Source organism: Cheilinus undulatus, linkage group 19 (assembly GCF_018320785.1).
Source record: "Cheilinus undulatus linkage group 19, ASM1832078v1, whole genome shotgun sequence".
NCBI classification, from domain to species: domain Eukaryota; kingdom Metazoa; phylum Chordata; class Actinopteri; order Labriformes; family Labridae; genus Cheilinus; species Cheilinus undulatus.
In genome coordinates, this window is record NC_054883.1 from 9,266,798 (window position 1) to 9,287,793 (window position 20,996).

Consider the following 20,996-nt stretch of genomic DNA (forward strand, 5'->3'; position numbering starts at 1 on the left):
GCGCATCTTGGGATCCCAGAGCACATGTGCATGACTTTTCTTTTAGCACAGTCCTCAATTAAAAACAAGGAGTACACATCAGAGATGGGAGTAGCAGGGCAGTGCTGATCTTTACTTGTCCTATTGTGTTATTGTTTTGTTTGAGAGCCCCTATTGGCAGAATTTGCGATTCTTTATTTAATTCTTTTCAATGTGTTTATTTGAAGTGTACATTAATCAACTTTCATGCATATGTACTGTTCTTAGGCATCTTAGAATTAAATATAATATACTTTTAGTTCATTGGGAAAGGGCTTCATACTGGTCTATGTCTGGGGCCTCAGATTCACTAAAACTGCCCTTGCGCTGCCCCATGTCCAGAAGCCGTGATCCTCCAAGCAGGCAGCCTGGGTTTATATCCAACCTGAGACTCACTTTTGCATCTCAATCCCACTATTCTCTCTTTCTCAGCAGTGCCAAATTCTATCCACTGTATTGTCTCTCTAATAAAGGAATGAAAAGTCAGAAAAAAGACGTCTCGATTCAAGATAACGTGTGAGCAGCATAACTGGACGGCTTGAGTCTTGGCAAATTGGATTTGTGCAGCGTGTCCGCACTCTGAAAGTTGTTTCAGCCCTTGCCAAACATTTGCCCTTGTCGGCACCAAACCAAACAACAAAAACGGCCAAGCTCGGATGAAACACAATCATGTTGGATGAATTTTGGGTGATCATGATGCCATTAGGTTTGACGGTCTTTGGACATAGATTGGATTCAGTTTCAGATGAAATGTGACACTATGATACTGCTTTAAGTAAGTGAAAAGCACTCTGAAAGGGTGCTTTAACTCTGCCTCATAACACAAGGCTGTGTTATAAACCATAAGACCACCAGGCTAGGTTTAAGTGACGGGAAAGTCTCAGAGTACAGTAAATAAAACTTTATATCCATTATCCAAACCACTTATTCTGGTCAGGGTTGTGGGGGCACTGGAGCTGATCCCAGCTGCCTCTGGGTGATGACTTACACTCTGAACAGACCACCAGACATAGGGTCAGTGGGTTAGTTCTGTCACCTAAGAGAAAAAAAGCATTACAGCTTCGAATCCTGGTCGGGTTGGTCCTTCTGTGTGGAGTTTGCATGTTCTCCCCATGCATGCGTGGGTTCTTTCCTGCCACAGTCCAGAGACATGCTCATTAGGTTAATTGGTGGCTCTGAATTGCCCGTAGGTGTGAGTATGACTGCTTGTTTGTCAGCCCTGTGATTGACTGGTGACTTGCCCCAGTGACAGCTGGGATCGCCTCCAGCTCTAAAATGCAGGTTTTAACAGAATTCTTTGGGATTCAATCTCTGAGCACCATAAACGTCTACAAGTACCCTTTATTTCAGCCTGTACTTGTAAAAGACAGATTAATGTGTGTCTTTAAGGTGAAATACATTAGTAATGTATTCGAGCTTAACATATACAACAATGTTGAGACCTAAGACTAATTGTAGAAACTGTTTTTGCTGAGATAGATTCATGTAGACAAACATTATTGAGTCATTTAGCAGTGGCTTGAATCTATCTATCTAATCTATATAAGTAATAACATAAATGCATCTACCATAAATGACCCTGAGTTCATTCTCCATTAGTGTTGTTTGTCTGTCTGCTAAACCTGAGGGGACTGAGTGAACACTAATGGACAGCAGAGCTCCTCTATGTCAGTAAACACCAGAGCTTTTAATAAAAGGACAAATGAGACTGGGCAAGCTCTTTCCTTACATCAATTCATCAGCGCTAAGAGAGGCCGAACATGGCTAATGGGGGTTTCTAGGGCGCTAACAGTGCTAACTGAACCTGCCTATAGCTCAGACTACTGGTAAATAGACTCTGAGATGTCAGGTTAATACTCAGGGCTTTTAATGTCCCTTAACTTCACATTAACTCCAGCTGTAAAGGCCTCAGTGTTACCAAGATCAAGGTAAGAAGAACACCATGCCATGGATGACAATTGAGCCAAAGAGGTGAAAGAACATGTCTAAAAAAGGAAAGAAAATCAAAGTTTTATGTCTTTTCTTCTCAGTATGCTAATCCCAGTGCCTACCCTGCGATTACTGTTCACCTTCAGTAACATTAAGGCCATGTGTGCGGCGTGAAAAAAAATTTTGATGCATGAAATAAGATGGCATACAGAGAGATATCATCAGTCTGAGGGAGCCAGTGATGAGAGACATGCAGCATTTGTATAATGGAGGTATGATAGAAGTCACTGATTTCCATTTCCTCTCAAGCAGGAAATGAACCGTTTGAAAGGCTTTCCTTGCAAACTGATGGTGATGGAAGTCATTTCAGTGTCTGGGTGTTTTGCATACATTAGCAAGTAAAGCATGTTGCATTGAGTTTAAGAGAAATGTTGACTTCTCAGAGCTGATGCACATGTGGTGTAAGTGTAGTACTGTCAGTTTCCTTATAATTTGATGTTAGTGATGTAAACAAAAGGGGCAACTGTGTTTTTTATCATTGATGTTTCCAGAAAAATCTGCATCCTATGAAAAAACACTTTTGGTTATTTTGATCTGGGAGTAATGTGACTTTTAGTTTGTAGTATGAAGCAGCCGCTACAGAAACTTACATTTCAGTCTATTTCTATTCGAAACATTCACTTCATAAGTATAGATAAAAATCTTATTTTAAGTTATTACAAGTAAAAAGTAAGCCTGTGTAGGTCACAACATTCACCTGCTTGTTGCATTAGCAGATGTTTTACAATCGATACAGGCAAAATGGGATCACCTAAGCACAGTGAACATCTCTAAATTGACTGTAGTATAAAAACACCAGTGTCTAGAAGGTCCAGTCACCGGTTAATCAGTATTCATGGCTACTGAGAATTGTACCTATTTTGTAACATTTTTATGTCTCTTTACTAGTGATGGCCAAGGCTAGAGGCATTATGTTTTCATGATGCCAGAATATCCATTACTCTGTCTGCCTGGGACACTCAAATGAATCCAGTCTCTTGAGAACACTGTGAGGGATTTTCTTAAAATTTTGCACAAATGTCCAGGTACAAAGACAAAGTCAAACTTCTTCTTCTAGCACCGTACTTTCACTGTCTGGCAATTTTGAGTCCGAACATTCCACACCATTAAAGTAAATGGAAAACGAGCTGCTGGGCTGAAGTAAATGAATCAACTTTGAAAGTTTGCTGTGAAGGAACACCACATGATATGAAAAAGCTGAATCGCAGGGAAATAGCCTCATGTCTTGGGAGCATTTCAAAGGTTGAATGGAGTTTCTATGTTGAAGTATGAGTGAACTCTAAGGGTTTGAATAAGGGTGAAAAAATGTTCCCGTTTTGAACGTTCTATCCATTCATTTCAATAGTCCCAACTTTTGTGGAAATAACTCTGACAGTTTAATGAGTATGATTTAGAAAAGCCATAGCAGGAATGTCCGGATTTGGGTGAATATATTAAACTTTGAATGGTTTAAATCAGACAAAAAGACAGACAAAAAATGCTTTGCAGCATTCACAGCAATCCACTTCCAAAGTCACTGCATAAACATCATCTTTATGTCTATGGAGAAATATTTTCACTTTCACTTTGTAACTTAATAAAAGTTCAAGTTTTTGGCACACAGCTTTACTTTCCTCTACACCAGCACAGACAAAGTAATAATGTCAATGGCCAACAATAGGACTGATATTGGGCACCACTGGCAGCAGCTGGGCTCAGGTTATTAGACTTTTTTTGGCAATATATCCTCCAGAAAGGACCAGAAGGCAACAAGGGACAAATACATCAGTGGAAGAAAACACAAGAGGCAGCAAAAGATACACACAGTGTCAAAAACAGAAGACAGTGAAGGCACAGTTTATGTACAACCACTGCGAGATGGGGACCTACCCTGGTTGTCTCTGAGATGCAGGGCAATCTTGGTGTCATCTGTGTGGAGACAAAGAGAGAACAACATGCCAGCGTCAGACATATTAATCCATATTTCTCTTTGTAGTTTGTTTTTGAAGCTCTGATAACATAAATAATCCCCTGGAGAAATGAAGCTTCATTCATTAGCGACTCATTTTCCCTTCAACATGAAATTTACCACACTTTAAATTGGATTAAAAATTAATGCTTTGAATATAATGGTCCGGCATGCATAATTCAGTGCATAAAATCTGTCTGGGGTTAACTATACATGTGAAATATGGAAATTTAGCGTGACCCACTTCTCCTCCAAGGCTAGCAGGCATTCACACACACCATAGGATTCACATTATGCAAATTCAGCACATACACCACCAGATATATTTCACCGACCCATCGTATTCAAAGGGAATTTCCATTCCTATTCACCAAAGAGCCAATGCAGCTACATTCTGGTGTCTGAAATGAATCCTTAAATGAGACATCATACTGTAAGAGACAGCCCTAAAAATTTTAGACCCTGTCAGGACGAGGGTCATGAATATGGATTATCATGTCTGCTGGAGGAAAAGAGGGCTGTAAGTCTGCGGTAGTCACCAGAGAACAACACAGAGGGACTCTGTGAGTGTGTTTATTTCACAAATACTTCCATTCATATCAAATTAAGGCGGGTATTTTGACTGCTTTATTTTCTGTGTTAACAGGAATGCACTGCTGTTTTTACTCCTCATACACATACTAATAACTCAGAATAACACATTTGATCATAAAACTGAGTAAATGTACCTTAATTACTCCAAATGTCCAAGTCAGACAAGTAGGTCCAGAACATTTTTACATTGTTGTTAAATTCTATAGAGGGCCTGATATGAAAGGACCTTCATATGTTGTTCATGGTGTCATGTGGCAAAGAGAGGATGTCTAATAGTGCAAACAGTGCAGTACACTTTGGTGTTGTACTCAAGACCAAGACTTGCCCGAGGCCAGAGTGCACCGAGACCAAGACAAGACCAAGACTTCTGGGGGTCGAGACTGAGACCATAAAAATCTATTTTGAAAAAACATGACAAGGTTGGACAGTTAAAGAGCATTCTCTCTTTAATTTTAGTTTTCTTTTAATTAATTTGACTGATAAAAACAACATGTCTGCAACTCTTTCAAAGCACAACATGCAAACATCTCAAATCTAAACAGATTTGTTCAACTAACTTCTTGTAAAAAAAATAAATCCTTGCATGTATTTAAAAGCCACTGACAAGTCCGTAATTAATTTAAATGTCTGAAAATGAGATGTTTATCTAGATTTGTCAGGTGAATGAGGCCTAAAGTAAGTGTTCAGAGGTATTTCTGACTAGAAATATGATGGACTGATGTCCAGGTTTTTGCAGGTATAGCTATAGTCCAAGAATAGCAGATCAGTACTGGTCTCGACTGGTCTTGATGGAAAATTCCAAGACCGAAACAAGACAGAGTAAAAATGCTCTCAAGTCCAAGACAAGACCAACACTTCAAAATGACCGTCCAGACCGTTCTTGAGTACTTTAACGCTACTACACTGCTTGAGTAGGCAGAATGACTGTGTGCGGATTCAGCAGGCCCGCACACAGAATTAGCAGGGCCCCTGAAAAACCCAGAGAATGGGCCCTTCCCAGCTGGGATTTTTTCATGATATCAATGTGTATGTGTGTGTGTGTGTGTGTGTGTGTGTGTGTGTGTGTGTGTTGGATCAGTAGCATTGGTGCTAGCATCCTGGCTAATGGTTACCTCATTTTAGAGCCTAACAGTGTTTCAAGCTATTATTGGTTTCTGATGATGGAATAATTTATCCATGCTACTTTCTAACATTCTTTCTATCCATTATTTCCATTTCTTTTTGGCTACCTTTAGCCTGTATTTGCCATTACCACCATTTTCACCACTTTTTGCCCATTATTGCCCCATTTGACCAATTTTTGACACTTTTTAAAAATCTTATTTCCATTTTCTGCCACTTTTTGGCAATTTTAGCCACCTTTTGCCCTTTTTTCACCAGTTTCTGCCCCTTTTGGCCTATTATTGACAGGCACAGGACTTATTGCCATCTGTGCCCAACGTCTGTCTTGAAATGGGTACAAGGAGTTTCAGGTACGCTGCTTCTGCAGCCTGGAATCTGCTGCAGGAGACTCCATGTCTTGGGGATCTCTTTAAATCTTTTAAAAGTACCGTGAAGGCATTGGAGGTTGATGCTTCAAGGTGTAGATGTTTTGATCAATGTCTTTGTGCTCTGTGGTTCAGGATTTGTTTGTTCTATGTTTTTAACTGTTATATTTCATGTCGGTAACTCTGTTAAATAGGCTGCTGCATGTCTTGGCCAGGACACTCTTGTAAATGAGATTATTGATCTCAATGACGTTTTCCTGGTTAAATAAAATTTAAAAAGTCAAATAATTTTAGATAGCTTTTGCCCCTTTATCTTTTTGCCACTCTTTTTTCCATTTTAGACTTTTTTGCCACTCTTCAAGTACAGTTTTGCCCCTTTTTCAAGGCTTTCATAGCTCTAAGCCTTTAATATTTTCCTTTATTTTTATGAAATATTGTGAAAAACATGAAAACTACTTATTGGTATCACATCCTGGCAATTGCACTGGCAGTAGATCTGGTAATAGTGTCCTCAAAAGGACCTGTTAGATCAGTTTCTTAGCCGCCATTGTTGTTGACAAAGCAGGTAAAATAAGTCCCGCCTCTTCTTAAAAAATGACGGACACCTCAGGTGTTTATGGGCTCAGGACGGTAAGCACTGAAAAAGTTGGACTACACTGGTTGTGCATTTATGATAAGCAGTGCCAGTGTAAAATAGTTGTCTGTAGATACAAATAATTTTTTAAAAATCCTGTAATCATGAAAATATATAAACAAGGTTTCGCAGAGGTATGACATATGAACATTTAAATGAGTATTATACTTTGTTTCACATCATACTTAGAGAGATTTAAACTTTCCATGTTGACATTTTACAACACATCCTCGCCCACACAGTCTAATTTCTCTCCTGCAGCTTGTTTCGTCCAGCTGCAGGTTTTCGAACACGCTGCAGAGTCACCCAGCCTGCCCTCATCCATGACCTTTGAACCCTGCAGCTGAAGAGTCGGGGGCAAGGGTTAAAAACTGATCTGCTGTACGTGTCAGAAAGACATTTCTCTGTGTCAGCTGCAACAAGCAATACAGAGAGCTGCCTTGACCTCCTGCACACCAACACACATGCAGTCACACACAGGAGTGAGAAACTTTTATTTTAGTTCCTGTGTCAGTCCTCCTACAGTGACCTGGGTTGATCTCTGAGGTTACTCTTGGTGTTTGCCTCACAGATGGGATGGTTTCCCAGCTCTGTCCTGAACTGCATCTACCCTCAGCACAACAATCCCACCTGCAGAGGAGTGTCCATTCAAACACGGCCCCCCGCTCTATGATTAATGGAGGCACGATGCAGAAAGAGGTCAGCTACTGAAAATAAGGGCATGTAATTTTATAGCTCCGCACTGAATGAAGAAAACCTAAAAATATGGCTGCTGCTGTTGTAGCAATTAGCTCTGATGTAGCCAAAGTAAATCTATTTATAGTATCTATTAAAAAAGAGCAACGAAAGGCACCAAAAAGCATTTCATGGTATAAAAGATGTTTTCACCCTTCTGCTGACCTGATTTAGCTTGATTTTGCGATGTTATGGGCGGGGTTTAGTTGCACTGCAAGCCGCTATATACAATGGCTGCTAATGGAGCCATTAGCTTGGATGTAGTCACAGTGGTAGTTTTATCTAAACGGAGCCCTATTTCTTTACTAAAACAAGCAAAGAAGTCCAAAGAACTGCACTAAAGTTTGCTCTCCTCATGACCTGCTTTGGCACAAGTTTGTGATAGTAATATGCAGGATTTAGTCATTACTACTGCAAGCCTATAGTAATGACTGCTACCATAGAGGCTGTTATGGTTTGAGTCATCTGTTGACACTGCCTACTAACCTTGCTCACACTGCCATCTTGTGGAGAACCACATAAAACTTCATAAATCTCCCAGCCTGGTTAACACTCTTGCAGCCCCTTGCACCAGAGCCATATTTGACCAACGAGTGGTACCGAACATCACCTTTTCTGGTACCTGTACGGCTCTGAATAAAATGCTCTGAATCTTTTTTTGTTGAAAGAGGGACCAGAGCCACACTGAAAGCTTTTCGTTGATGTTTATGGATTCCTCCCGACTGGTCTCGGCATGAGTTTGATCCACCAACCTGCCTGTTGAGCTCACGTTACAACCAGAGCTGCACATACTGACTACCTCCTTTTGTCTTGACATTGTGTTTGACCTGTAATGAATGTGATAGACAGAAGGTTCATCCAATCACCTTCAGAGAATTTTTTGAAAAGTCCTGCCCTTCCCTCATGTATGGGAGGTTTCCCAGAATGATGTGAAATATTTCCATGTAATGTATATGTGAAACAGTCTGTCTGGCATGACAGTTTAAGGAAAACCTAGGGTATGAACTAATTATTAAAAAACAGTGTAGTTTGAGTTGATATATTGTTGAAACCAAATTTAAATGAACAGGAAAAGCAATTTGTATCTTGTGAGTCAAACTACTGTATAAAGACAGTGTAAGTAAGTGAGTAGTCGGCTGTTCAGCAGACGGCTGGTTTTTGTGGAAAGCATTGGTTGTTTTTTCTTCTCCCTTTTTTTACATTCCAGCTGGAAAAGTGTTCTCGTTTTACTGCCCTCAGTCCATAAATAATTACACAAACCTAATACAGAAATAGCTATTGTAAAATAGTAACTATAAAAAGGGGAAAGAGAGAAAAAAATAAAGGTGTAACGTTATCGTGCTAATAACAAAGTACGAGCGTATCGGTTGGCCTTCATCACATTGGAGCAGATAGACACTCCACAGTTACATTACAGGCATTCATCACTTTAGATATTTTGGGCTCTGAAGACAGAAAAACTAACACCTCAGATGCTCACATCATACTTGAAGCTGCCGGTCAAAAGGTTAAGCCTAATCATACGTCTTCCATGCAGGTGTAAGAAGAACAAAGAACAGCGGTGAGTTGTTTCTTTTCAAAAATGACAAAGTTGTGTACTGACATGTCTACAGTCACCATGGTTCTTATTATGCAGTTATCTATGGAGTTTACCCCTCGATACTGGCACACACCTACAATGTAATGAGTTTGGTTGCTCTGATTGGCTCGTAAAGATGTGACAGAATGTACATCCAACCACCCTCCGAGGTTTTCCAGATGGATGTGTGAAACCAACCCATGTAGCGTGTCAGCTTAGGTGAACATGTGATCTTAAAGAAACTAAAGGGCTTGATGTGGACTCTTGTGTGAGAATGCAGCTTTTGAATGATTCTTCCACACAATCCTCTCTTGATGATGATATTTCTCTCTTTTGTTGAGTACCTGCTTTGAGGACAACTAAACCCGACTTAGAGCTACTGCCTGGTTCTCCTTAAATGACACTGATCGGTTAGGCCTCCTCTTAGACCTGGCACAAACACATCAGACAAAAGCTGCCTGATGACAGACATAGAATTTGGCTAATCCATCTGCTTTGCAAGGCTATGTTTACCTTTCACATAACTGAATTCTGGCCATATTGCTGCTTAAATATTCCTGGGATTGCAAGGAACTAAGTGTTGACACCGTCTTCAAACTTGCGCTCCACATTGGCTGAATGAACCGGGGTGGGTGAGTTCTGACTCCTCTAAGGTATGACTTTTCCCACAGGCTGACTGTTTTTTGTCTCAGTGGAAAACCCTCTATGTTGTATGTTTGGTTTTGTGATTTAAAAAAGAGCTAAAAAAATATACATTTATTTTTGCAGCTGAAATCTGTGAGGCTGTTGTGCCAACTTCTTTCCCTCTGGCAGCTGCTGCTGCTGTTTTGTTGAGACTAATTAAGGAAAATGTTATTATGTAGAGCTGCCACTCAGTCATTAAATTTATTATGCACTGTGATTCCAATAATGGCTGTTTTTACAAATTAATCTGATCATATATTTAACAAGAGGCTGCTGTGCCAATCTGATAATGTTATTTATGAGCAGCTTTGCTTATTTTTGATGGTGGGCTCCAAAATGACATGAATGAAGTTCTTCATTAGTCTCTGATGCTTGTTTTGCAGGGTTTGGTCTCTGATATGATGGGGAATTGAATTTATTTTACACCCCTGCCTGTTGTCATCCTATTATGATGAAGTTAATGTACATTTTTTGTCATTATTTTAAATGAGGGTTTGCATTTGACACATAAAATCAGCTGTTAAATGTTTTTCTAACTACCGTCTTTAGTTGCATTGCTAAGGCTGTACTTGTAGGTAAGTTATTGCTTCTTAACTTTAATTTAGGAGCTAGAATTGTATTTCAGGACCACTTTGTCAAGGAACACACGATTTGCAGTTTATTCATTCTCTCTGTATTTGAAGTTATTGATTTCTGGTCATTGCTATTATTTATATTTGGTGGTGGGATCCCCCCTTACCTTCCACAAGCCTATGTGGAAAGCATCAAGCATGCCCCTGCCTTTTCTGTGCCTACAAGGAAAGCATGAGGCAGGGAGAGAAGCAGCAATAAACCCACAGAAGGGCAGGCATAAATCACAACAGAATTGCACTGTTTAAGTTATAGAAGAGGAGCTGGGGTGGAGGAGGGTTGCAAAAAGCAGCTTGCAGAGGAAGCAGCAAAGCAAAGCCAGACTAGAGCAGCATGAGTGCAGTAAGCCAAAAGCGAATCAGCTGGCCGTCAGCTGAGGGCTTGCATGAGATCAGCTGTTCTCAGATGTATAGCGGTGCTTGTGGCCTGCCTGAACTAATGCCTTACCCTCGATTTTTGCAGTAGTGTAAGAAAGGGTTTCTGTTTTTTTTTCTTCTTTTTTGGGAGTTTTAAGGGTTATGATTTGGTACACGTCAAGACAAGTTTGAAATGCATTTTTCTGAAGGACAGTGATGCTCTTTAGAGTCTTAGGCTGCATCTGAAATCTCTCAGGTAAACAGTTAAAGCGTGTCCTTCAGAGGCTCACCTTCTTGTTCTTAAAAGGATGCAGTGACTGCGTTTATCACAAAGATGGGAGCAGAGGTCTAAAATGATTGGCTGTCCATCATGTCATCATAATGCATCCTAGGACTCAAATACATTAAAGCAACTGCATACAGAACAGCGTGTGTGCTTTTATTATACACAATCTCTCTATTGATGGCAGCAGATGAGTGACACTACCCTATCATTTTGATTTAACACGGCCACATCTGCAGCTGATTAAGATTAATTGTCTGTTTACTTAAGTGAGCTGCTTAAAAGCCATAAAAAGGAAATGTGCACATTAAATCCAGCACACTCTGTGTAACTTTTAAACCTCCAGAGACAAGAGGAAAGAAAATATAGAGGTAAACAAACTTTAAAGGACACCTTGACCATCCTCAGCAGAAGTCTCCCCTCTGCTCCTTTCACACAGGATTTGCATTCGATCGCTGAGAGATTATGCAGCAGCCTGGTTTGGGTTAGCCTCCTGCTGGGGTGCACAGAGTCATGTGCTCAATATTTCACACGGTGATATCAAAGGAGCATGACCCGCCGCAACTTTGATGGGGAACTCTGTCAGTGAGAGGAGCTGAACTGAGGCTTTAGAATAATGACAAGAAGAATATGTTGAACTTCGACTTTTTAATCCAATTATTGAGCTGTATTTTAAGTAATTCTTTAAAAACTGTGGATATTTGTTAAAATAATGAAGACAACAAGCTTCTTTTACTGTTTTTTCACTCCTGAGATCATAGCCAGCTTTGAGGAATATGTTTTATGTTCGTTTCATCTTTTTCTGTTTGTAGTTAAAAGCAACAGACCGGGGGTGTTGTCTCTGAGCCTGAAGCCAGGTGAAGATATACAAACTTAAAGGCAGACATTGTACACATAGGTGTGCTTTAAATAGAAAGAAAGCTTTGTCATTTTACCTTAAAATGCTGCTGCAGTGATTAAAAAAAAAATGCATGAAAATACAAACCCCAATTCCAAAAAGGTTGGGACACTGTGTAAAATTTAAATTCAACAGTGCAGTGATTTGACAATCTTGTAACCCCATATTTTATTCACAATATACATTACAAAACTATCAGTTGTGGAAACTAAGACATTTTACTATTTAATGAGAATATGTTTCAAATTTCAAATATGACGGCAGCAACAAATTTTTAAAAAAGTCCATACAGGGTCACACAAGGCTGGAAAAGTAAGTGTTACTAATGAAAATCTGCTGTGTGATTATTTTGCAACTAAGACTGTTAATCAGCAACAGGTCAGTAATATGGCTGGGTGTAAAAGGAGCCTTTTAGAGAAACAAAGTCTGGGCAGAGGTTTACCAATCTGCAAAAAACTGTATCTAAAGATTTATGGAACCATTTCAGAAAAATATTCCATCATCTATAGTCCATAATATCATCAGATGATTCAGAGAATCTGGAGAAATCTCTGTGAGCAAGGGGCAAGGCCAAAGGTCAGTGTTGGATGCTTATGATCACTGGGCCCTCAGGCAAAACTGCGTTAAAACAGACGAGATTCTGTACTGGAAATCACTGCATGGGCTCAGGAACACTTCCAGAAATCATTATCTGTTAACACAGTTCATTGTGCCATCCACCAATAAAAGCTAAAGCTGTGTTATGCAAAGAAGAAGCCATATATGCACAAAATCCAGAAACGCTGCCATCTTCTCTGAGCCAAATAATAATAATTAATAATTGACTGAGACAAAATGAAAACTGTTCTGTGGTCAAATGAATCAAAATTTAAAATTCTTTTTGGAAACCAGGGATGCTGTGTCCTGTAGACTAGAAAGGAGAGGGACCATCCAGCTTTTTACCAGTGCAACATTCAAAAGCCTGCATCTCTGATGGTATGAGGCTGCATTAGTGCCTTCGGTGTGGGCAGTTTACACATCTGAAAAGACACTATCAATGCTCAAGGCTATCTGTAAAAAGATAAAAACGGTTTCACTTTTGCAAAGGAATGTAACTAATAAAAGCAACCTTTCACTACAGAATGTATGTGTTTGTCAAATTTAAAAGCAGAATCAAATATCACACCAAGATTTTTTGCAGACACCTGAAGGTGGGATGATAGTGGGCTGAAGTTTTTCTGTGGAACTGGTGGAGTCAGGAGGGGCAAACAGGGCTACTTCAGTTTTTCGTTCATTTAGGGCTAAAAAGTTATGAGCCAACCAGTCTTTTATTTCTTGAAGGCAGTGGAATAGTGATTGTAGCGACTGTGGTGTTTTTAGTGGGGGAAGCGGTAAGTCATCTGCATAAAAATGAAAACCTGAGCCATGTTTCCTTATAAGAGCACCAAGTGGCAGCATACTGAAAACAGGAGGGGCGCCTCAAAACAGAAGGAATTCTGACAACTTTAGTTGAAAAATGAATTGCAAAAGTGGATGAAATGGGTTGAAGGTGGCAATACTGGATTTCAAGAGGCAATTTTTTTTAAATGGAAAAAAGTGTTGAAGTGGCAACAAAAGTGGTAAAATTTGGCTAAAAGAGAAAAAGGAGTGGCAAAATGGGATGAAAGTGGTGAAAAATGTGGCAATACTGGATTTCAAAAGGGCAAAATGTTTCTAAAGTGGGTTAAAAGTGGCAAAAAGTGGCAAAAAAGTAGTAAAATTGGGCTAGAAGTGGCAAAAGAGTGGTGAAAATGGGTTAAAATTGGCAAAGAGAAGAGGCAGAAATGGGTTGAAGGTGTCAAATAGTGGTAGAAACGGATAAAAATGGAAAGGGGTGGTAAAATGTGTTAAAAGGGGAAAGAAATGGCAAAAAATTGGGCTAAAACATGGTGAAAAAGGTTTAGAGTGGAAAAAAATGGCAGAGGCAGAAAAGTTTTTCAAAATGGGACAAAGTTTTGAAGGGGCAGAAAGGTGGTAAAATTGGGCAAAAAGTGGTAAAAATTGTAAAAATTGGCTTAAAGTGGCCATACTGGATTTCAAGAGGTAATTTTTTTTAAATGGCAAAAAAAGTTCTGAAGTGGCAACAGAAGTGGTAGCATTGGGCTAAAAGTGAAAAAGGAGTGGCAAAATGGGTTAAAAGTGATGAAGAACGTGGTAATACTGGATTTCAAGAGGACAAAAAGTTTTTAAAATGGGTTAAAAGTGGCAAAAAAAGTTTTAAGTGGCAAAAAAAGTGGTAAAATTGGGCTAGAAGTGGCAAAAGAGTAGCAAAAATGGTGGTGGTAAAAACTGGCAGAAATGGGTTGAAGGTGTCAAACAGTGGTGGAAAAGGATAAAAAGGGCGAGGGGTGGTAAAATGGTTAAATGTGTTAAAAGGGGCAAGAAGTGGCAAAAAAATGGCTTAAAGGTGGCAAAAGGTGGAGAAAAAGAATTTAAAGTGGCAATAAGGTTGTAAAAATGACTTAAAAGTGGCAAAAAAATGTTAGAAGAGGCAGAAAAGTGGTAAAATTGGGCTAAAATACGCAAGAAATTGTGAAAATTGTTTTGAAGTGGCAAAAAAGGGGCTGAAATAGGTTGAAGGTGGCAAAAAAATAGTGAAAATGGGCTTAAAATGGCAAAAAGTGGCTAAAAGGTGGTAAAAAAAAAGGTAAAAATGAAGAGTAGCAAAAAATCTGGTGAAAACGGGTTAAAAGAAGCACAACTTGGCAGTTTGCAGACTTTACCTCATTATGTGTCTAGTGTAGATATCTTTATGAATCAGACAACTCTTACAAAAACATTAAACTTGAAATATTTCCTATAATTCCTGTCTTAAGATACAAATTTTAGAGAACAAGTGTTAGATACACATGTCCTTATATTCTAGTGAGAATCATTAAAGTCATCTTTTCTTACATTTTAATAAAAAGATTACTGATTATTATTACAAAAAGTTTTATTTTTCCTCTAATCACTGCTTTTTCATCTTTCTCTAAATGCCATGAAATTTTTAAATTTAAACAAAGGTTCTTAATATGAGAGTTGTTAAATCACTGTTCTGTTACTGTGACAAAAAGTCACTGTGCAGTCAAGTTTCTGATGAAAACATTTAGCCTCTAAATCTAAAAATTGGCCTTTGCTCGCCTTCACAATGAAAGGTTAAGAGGTTAATCATGAAATTAATCTTAAAATAATCAAGAAGAATAAAAGCACCAGTATTTCTGACTCCTGATGCAGTCTATCATCAGAGGAGCTTTTAAGATTAAAGACCAAGGAAAAACAAAGATTGATGGCGTCAGTAGAGCTGAACATCATGATCACAGGTCTGTGCTGGTGCATCTATTCTGGACTGTTAGGATTTGCTCTAATTCAATCTGCATTGTTAGAAAGTTGGTACAAACACAGCTGTTGTGCTTTGCTCCACTGCCTGCCATCTGGAGTGAATTTTTTCAGCTTAAATGGTGAACTACAGAACATATTTATGCCTTCTGCAAAAGAGAAAAGTGCCTTGTGCATGTTGTTAAAGAGAAAAAAACATCAATACTAATAAAGAAGAGTTCCAGCAAATGCACTTCATTTAACGCTGTGCCATAGTGGAGCATCCATCATGACTTGAAAAGAAAGCTTTAGGCTCAGTAACTATATGCAGCATGGACTTGGTCCAGGTCTGATTTCTGTTTCACCTTCAGTGGGGACGCTTGTGGGAGGGTGGGAGGTGGAGGGCCAGTCCTTGTCTGCTGTGGCCTCTTTGCTCCTGGGTGTTGTTCTGGCCTGAATCGTGGTGGTGAAGGGGTAGAGGTGCGTTGTGTCAATGAGGTCACACATCTTGTCCTTAGTCTGGAGGAGGGGAAAAAAGACTTAGTCATCTCTCTGGCATCTCCACAAAGAATTGAGTCACGGTCAAGTGCATCTCAGTTGTTTACCTCATCTGGGCAGCTGTTGTCAACCCAATCCTGTCGATGGCGGTCGAAACCACTGGAACATCTGCAGGCAGAGGGAGGAAACACCCATTCACAGTGAATCTGCAGTACTGAAGGTGTGATTTGTGGTCGTTTAAAAATTACTAAAGCTGATAGCAACTGCATCCAAACTAAATACATGATATGGACAAAAGTATTTGGCTGCAGATATTAATCAGGGTTCTGATGTGATACTTTTTAACCGCTTTTCATCACTGTTTCTGACCATTTTTGTTACATTTGACTCCACATTAAACCCTTTTTGCCACTTTTTAACCACTTTTCAAAATTTTTACCAGCATTTTTTGTCCCTTTTCTCCTTCTTAACCCATATCTGCTGCTTTACCCCTATTTTTTGCCTCTTTTATCCTATTTTTTTGCCACTGTTGACCAATGGTTTTCACTTTTGAACAATTTTTGCCACTTTTTAACCACTTTACACAATTTTTACAATCAATTTTTTGCCATCCTTTTTCCCCTTTTTAACCCATTACCCATTTTTGCTGCTATATCCCTGTTTTTTTTCACAATTTTTGACCCTTTTTGCCACGTTTGAACAACTTAACACATTCTTACAGCCTATTTTTGCTATCCTTTTTCCTTTCTTAATGCACACTTGCTGCTGTATAGTTTTTTTTTGTCTCTTTTCACTTATTTTGCCTTGAGCCAAATTTTTGCCACCTTTGATACATTCTTGTCAACTTCTAACCACTTTTCACCATTCTTACTGCTCTTCTTTTTGCCACTTTTTCCTTTCTTAACCCAAATTTGCTGCTTTATCTGCACTTTAAACCAATTCCTGCCAATCTCCAAACCCTTTTCACTATTGATACTTGCCATTTTTGGCACTTTTCAGCAATCTTTGCCACTTACAACCCATTCTTTCTGCTTTTTACCATTATTATCGCCCATTTTCGCCCCTTTGAGCCTATTTTGCCACTTTCAACCCATTTTTGCTTATTTAACCCATTCTACCACACATTTTTTTTCCCATGTATAACTATTTTTCATCATTTTACCGCCCTATAGCCACTTTTAGCCAACTTTTGTTCCCGCAGCTGGATGCAACCCTCACATCACCAATTCCAATGCCAAGCTTCAGATGGACTAGGGCAAAGCAAACACAGATTTGACTGTTGGGCAGTTGAAACATTGGAACAGTGGAAAAGTGACAAATCACACTTCTCTATTGGCAGTCAGATGGGCGAGTCTGGGTTTGATGTATGCCAGGAGAACGTTACCTTCCTGACTGCATTGTGCCAATGGTAAGGTTTGGTGGAGGAGGGATGATGGCATGGGGCAGGTTTTGGACTAGGCCCCTTATCTCCAGTGAAGGGCAATCTTAATGCTTCAGCAGACCAAGACATGCTGGACAATGCTATGCTTCCAACTTTGTGGCAGCATTTTAGGGAAGTCTCTTTTCTATTCCAACATGACATATAAAGACATGGCGTAGTGAGTTTAGTTTTGAAGAACTTGACTGGTCCACACAGACTCCTGACCTCAACCCCTTTGAGCACCTTTATAACTGGAACAGAGATTGAGAGCCAGGCTTTCTAACTCACCATCAGTGCCTGACCTCATGAATGCTCTACAGCACTGATCATCAACCAAGGGCCATGTCAGGCCTCCAAAGCTTCCTGTCCAGCCCCCAGAAGATCATTACATTCAGAAAAGGAGAAAAAGATGTTGTGATTTTAAGGGTTTAGCTTTTAGCTTTTAATGTCTGCAGCTGTTAAATCAACCCAAAAACAATTGTATTAAAATAGTTTCAGAATGACTTAACATTTGATCTGTTTTTACAAAAACAAGTCACTTTTCAGCCATTATTAGTAAGTGTTAAAAAATATATTTTAAAAAACTGGGATAAAACTGGTGGAAATGTTGCAAAAAAGACCAGATAAAGTGAAGAAAAAGGGGTTAGAGAGTGAGAAAAATGGGTGAAAAGTGTCAAAATGGGTTGTGGAGTAGCACAGAGGGACAACAATTGGCACAAAAAGCAATGAAAAGAGGTTAAAAAGTGACAAAAATTGGTACAAGAGGAGAAAAGAATAAAAAATGGGTTAAAAAGTGGCAAAAATTGATAAAGGAGTGGCATAGAGGGGTAAAAACATGCAGGAAAAGTGGAAAAAAGGGGTTAAGAGTGGCAAAATGGGTGGAAAGTGGAAAAAAATATTTAAAAGTGGCAAAAATAATCAAACAGGGGTTAAGAGTGGCAAATAATGGCTGAATGAAGCAGTGAAAAGGGGTTAAAAAGTGTCAAAAATGAGTAAGTGCTAAATCACAATTGGGGAGGGCCCATTCTCTGGGTCTTAAAAGAAAATACAAATTCTAATACAGCAACATGTTAATCAGAACAAAACTTTTGGTTTTTGGTTTATTTTGAAAGTCTGGCCCCCAGAGTCTCTGTCCAGTTGCAAATGTCCCTGATGACCCCTGCTCTACAGAATGGATGGGCACAAATTCACACAAAACCCTCCAATAATCTTTAAGCACATAGACTTGAATAAAATCTTATTACAATCCCTGTTGATGTGATGGTCAGGCAGCTGAAAACTTTTGCCATATAGTGTAGATTTGTACGACAAACTGAGGGACAAGCCGATCAACAAATTTCAAACATTACTGGAATCATGCTCATTTCCTTCAAAGACATGATCAATAGCTTTATATAACAATAGCCTTTTATTCTGAATCAAACTGTGATTCAACTGCACCTCCTACTCCCTGCCTCCCTCTGAGGTCTGGATCAGAGGAAGGAGCGGCTTTGTACAATATGAAGAATCTGCGCGGGCAAGTTCAGCAGGTCGTGGGTCTTGGGAAAAGCGTGATTTTGAGTCGACTGCATATCACGGTCCAAGACTTTTAATAACCTCAAAAGGCGGACGGTAATCGAGGCGGCACTTACTAATCCTTCATGCTGTAAACGGATCAGATATATAACTCGCCCACTGGTGAACTCGCTGTCTCGGCCCCTTGGCACAAACAGTATCGTGTCTGGATTAAAAGTAAGTGTGCAGAGAGGTAAAACCACCCACACTGCATTCTGATAAAAGCTGTAGGTGGGAGACGTGTAGGAAAAAGAACACAAACGAAAACAACCGAAAACTGACTTTCAATGCAGAGCGGCTGTGTTTTATACAGAGAGCAAAGCAGGGCTGACATTCTGAGTCCAGTAGAGTCTCACATTTCACCAGCAGGCCCAATCTCTCCTGTGGACATATTGTTATGGTAATGGCTTTATGTGACGAAGTCCATTTCATCTGTCTACCCCTCAAATCATCCCTTTCCTTTTATTTCCCTCCCCAAAAATTCTACTTCATCTGGTCAATCAGCCAAGACAGATTCCTCTGCTTAATCCTTCACTTTTCCCTCCTCCTCAGCAGAGAGAGAGGAGAGGGAAACAGAGTGAGACACAATATCACAGAACAGGTCCGGTCAAACGTGTCTCAATGGGGAGCTTGTGTTTTGTTCATCCATCCCTGCTGGTTGCCATCTATCCAGCGCAGTGAGCCTCAATGCTTTTAATTAGAAATGTGTGTCGAGCCTTTATCAGAATATAAATGAACTGGAGAATATTTCTCATTGGGGTTTGATAAACTTAACTATTCAGTTTCATGCTTGAGGTGCCGTCTCAAATTCACTGAAGATGTTTTGATACTCTTTATATCTTCAGCAGAGAAATAAAGCATTTAAACACATTTTTTGTTAAAACTTGTAACATTACACATTAGTTCTGCAGATTAAGTAACCTGTTATAGAGTTACTTTTAAGTAAAGTAATCCCTTACTAGATGATATCTGCCCTTCCATAGAATGCACAGTTTCTGTTTCTCTCTGACTTCTAGGCAGATAGCTGTACACCAGCAGGAGGTAAAACTGAAGAAGCTAACTGATATATTTGGCACTTTTGCCATGATGTTGACCGCTGCTGTCAGATAAACTTCAACTAAGTCAAACATCTTAGCTAGAATCTTAGCGTTTCAAGAAAGATGTGGATGGCCGTCCACACGGATATGAAATTGTAGTCATTTATGGATTTGTTCACTCTGGGACCCGTTTTCAAAAAGTATCATTTACAGTCACCCAAAACGCCTTTTCCGTGTGGATGAAACGCCGATATGACAAAAAACTTTTGCGTATACTCCTGAATTTGTCTCCATGTGGACAGGGCCTACATCTTGCTCTTTGCCTTACAATAAAACATACATTAAAGGTCATCATTTAGTCTTTTGGTTACGATGTTTGTGTCTCTTCTTGTTCTGTTATCAGCGTTATCTTAGCCCATGCCACCATGGATAAATTGGACTACTTGAAAATATTTGGCCATTGTTATTATTATAGTCACTATAGTGGATATATAAAACATTAACTTTTTATCAGTAGTGCTGGTGCTATTTACTTTGCAAGCATTTGAAACTTTCAGTTTGTCGATGATGAGCTTTCGGAGCTTGTAGTAAGTGGTAAGCTTGAAGAAAGTTTGGAAACAAGTTATGGTTTGGACTAAATGCCTTAGCCAATGATTTTCTTGTCCTTTTATTATTGGCATTCCCAACTTTTGTACTAACTCTGGCATGACAAAAATGCTCTGACTTTACTGGACTAACAGTTACTTTTGCCCATTATGTACATAAATATAGAACCACACCACTTTAGGAAGATCTGATTGGTTTACTTTCGAAAACACGCAACAATAAATAAATTTAAAAAAAGTTGCCTAAAGTAATGGCATGTATTTTTGTTTTTGAAACTGAATTTTGTCACTATTGCTCAATTTAAGGATTGACCATGTTACACTAAACCGCTGTGCCCCCCATCACCCCCTTTGCTGGGCCCCAGAAAGCTTTTCCACCCACTTTATGGATGGCCCTGGTGCTGATTGTTCTGAGACTAAGTTTCCTGCTAATAACACGCAGATCATCAGACCATATCAAATCAAACAACAAATAAAAATATTTTAATATTTTATAAATTATATTATTATTATTATAGTATTATTATAAAAGCTGAGTACAGATTCTGCACAAACCTCCAATTATTCATATTTTCAACAGGTGACGAGGGATTTTTCTGCAATTCTTTTATGCAAATCCAATATCTCTGTACCTTCAGCTTTCCCTCTAACCTGACCAGTCTCCCAGTCCTTGCTGCTGAAAGACACCCCACAACATGATGCTTCCAACAACATGCTTCACTATTTCCTCCA

The 20,996-nt window shown here is 39.3% G+C and overlaps 1 protein-coding gene across 2 annotated transcripts in view; it reads right to left on the bottom strand.

Moving 5' to 3' along the window:
* Positions 1-20,996, bottom strand: part of plxdc2b (plexin domain containing 2b) — a 175,016-nt gene that overhangs the window by 16,396 nt on the left and 137,624 nt on the right. For both annotated transcript variants that reach the window (XR_005993389.1, XM_041814140.1), the window contains exons 10-12: positions 15,756-15,816; positions 15,516-15,669; positions 3,877-3,915 (exon numbers count right to left, since the gene is read on the bottom strand). Coding sequence is in view for 1 of the 2 variants with exons in the window: in XM_041814140.1 (XP_041670074.1) it covers positions 3,877-3,915; positions 15,516-15,669; positions 15,756-15,816 (254 nt within the window). In the remaining variant the exon portion in view is untranslated. The remainder of the gene's footprint in view (positions 1-3,876; positions 3,916-15,515; positions 15,670-15,755; positions 15,817-20,996) is intronic.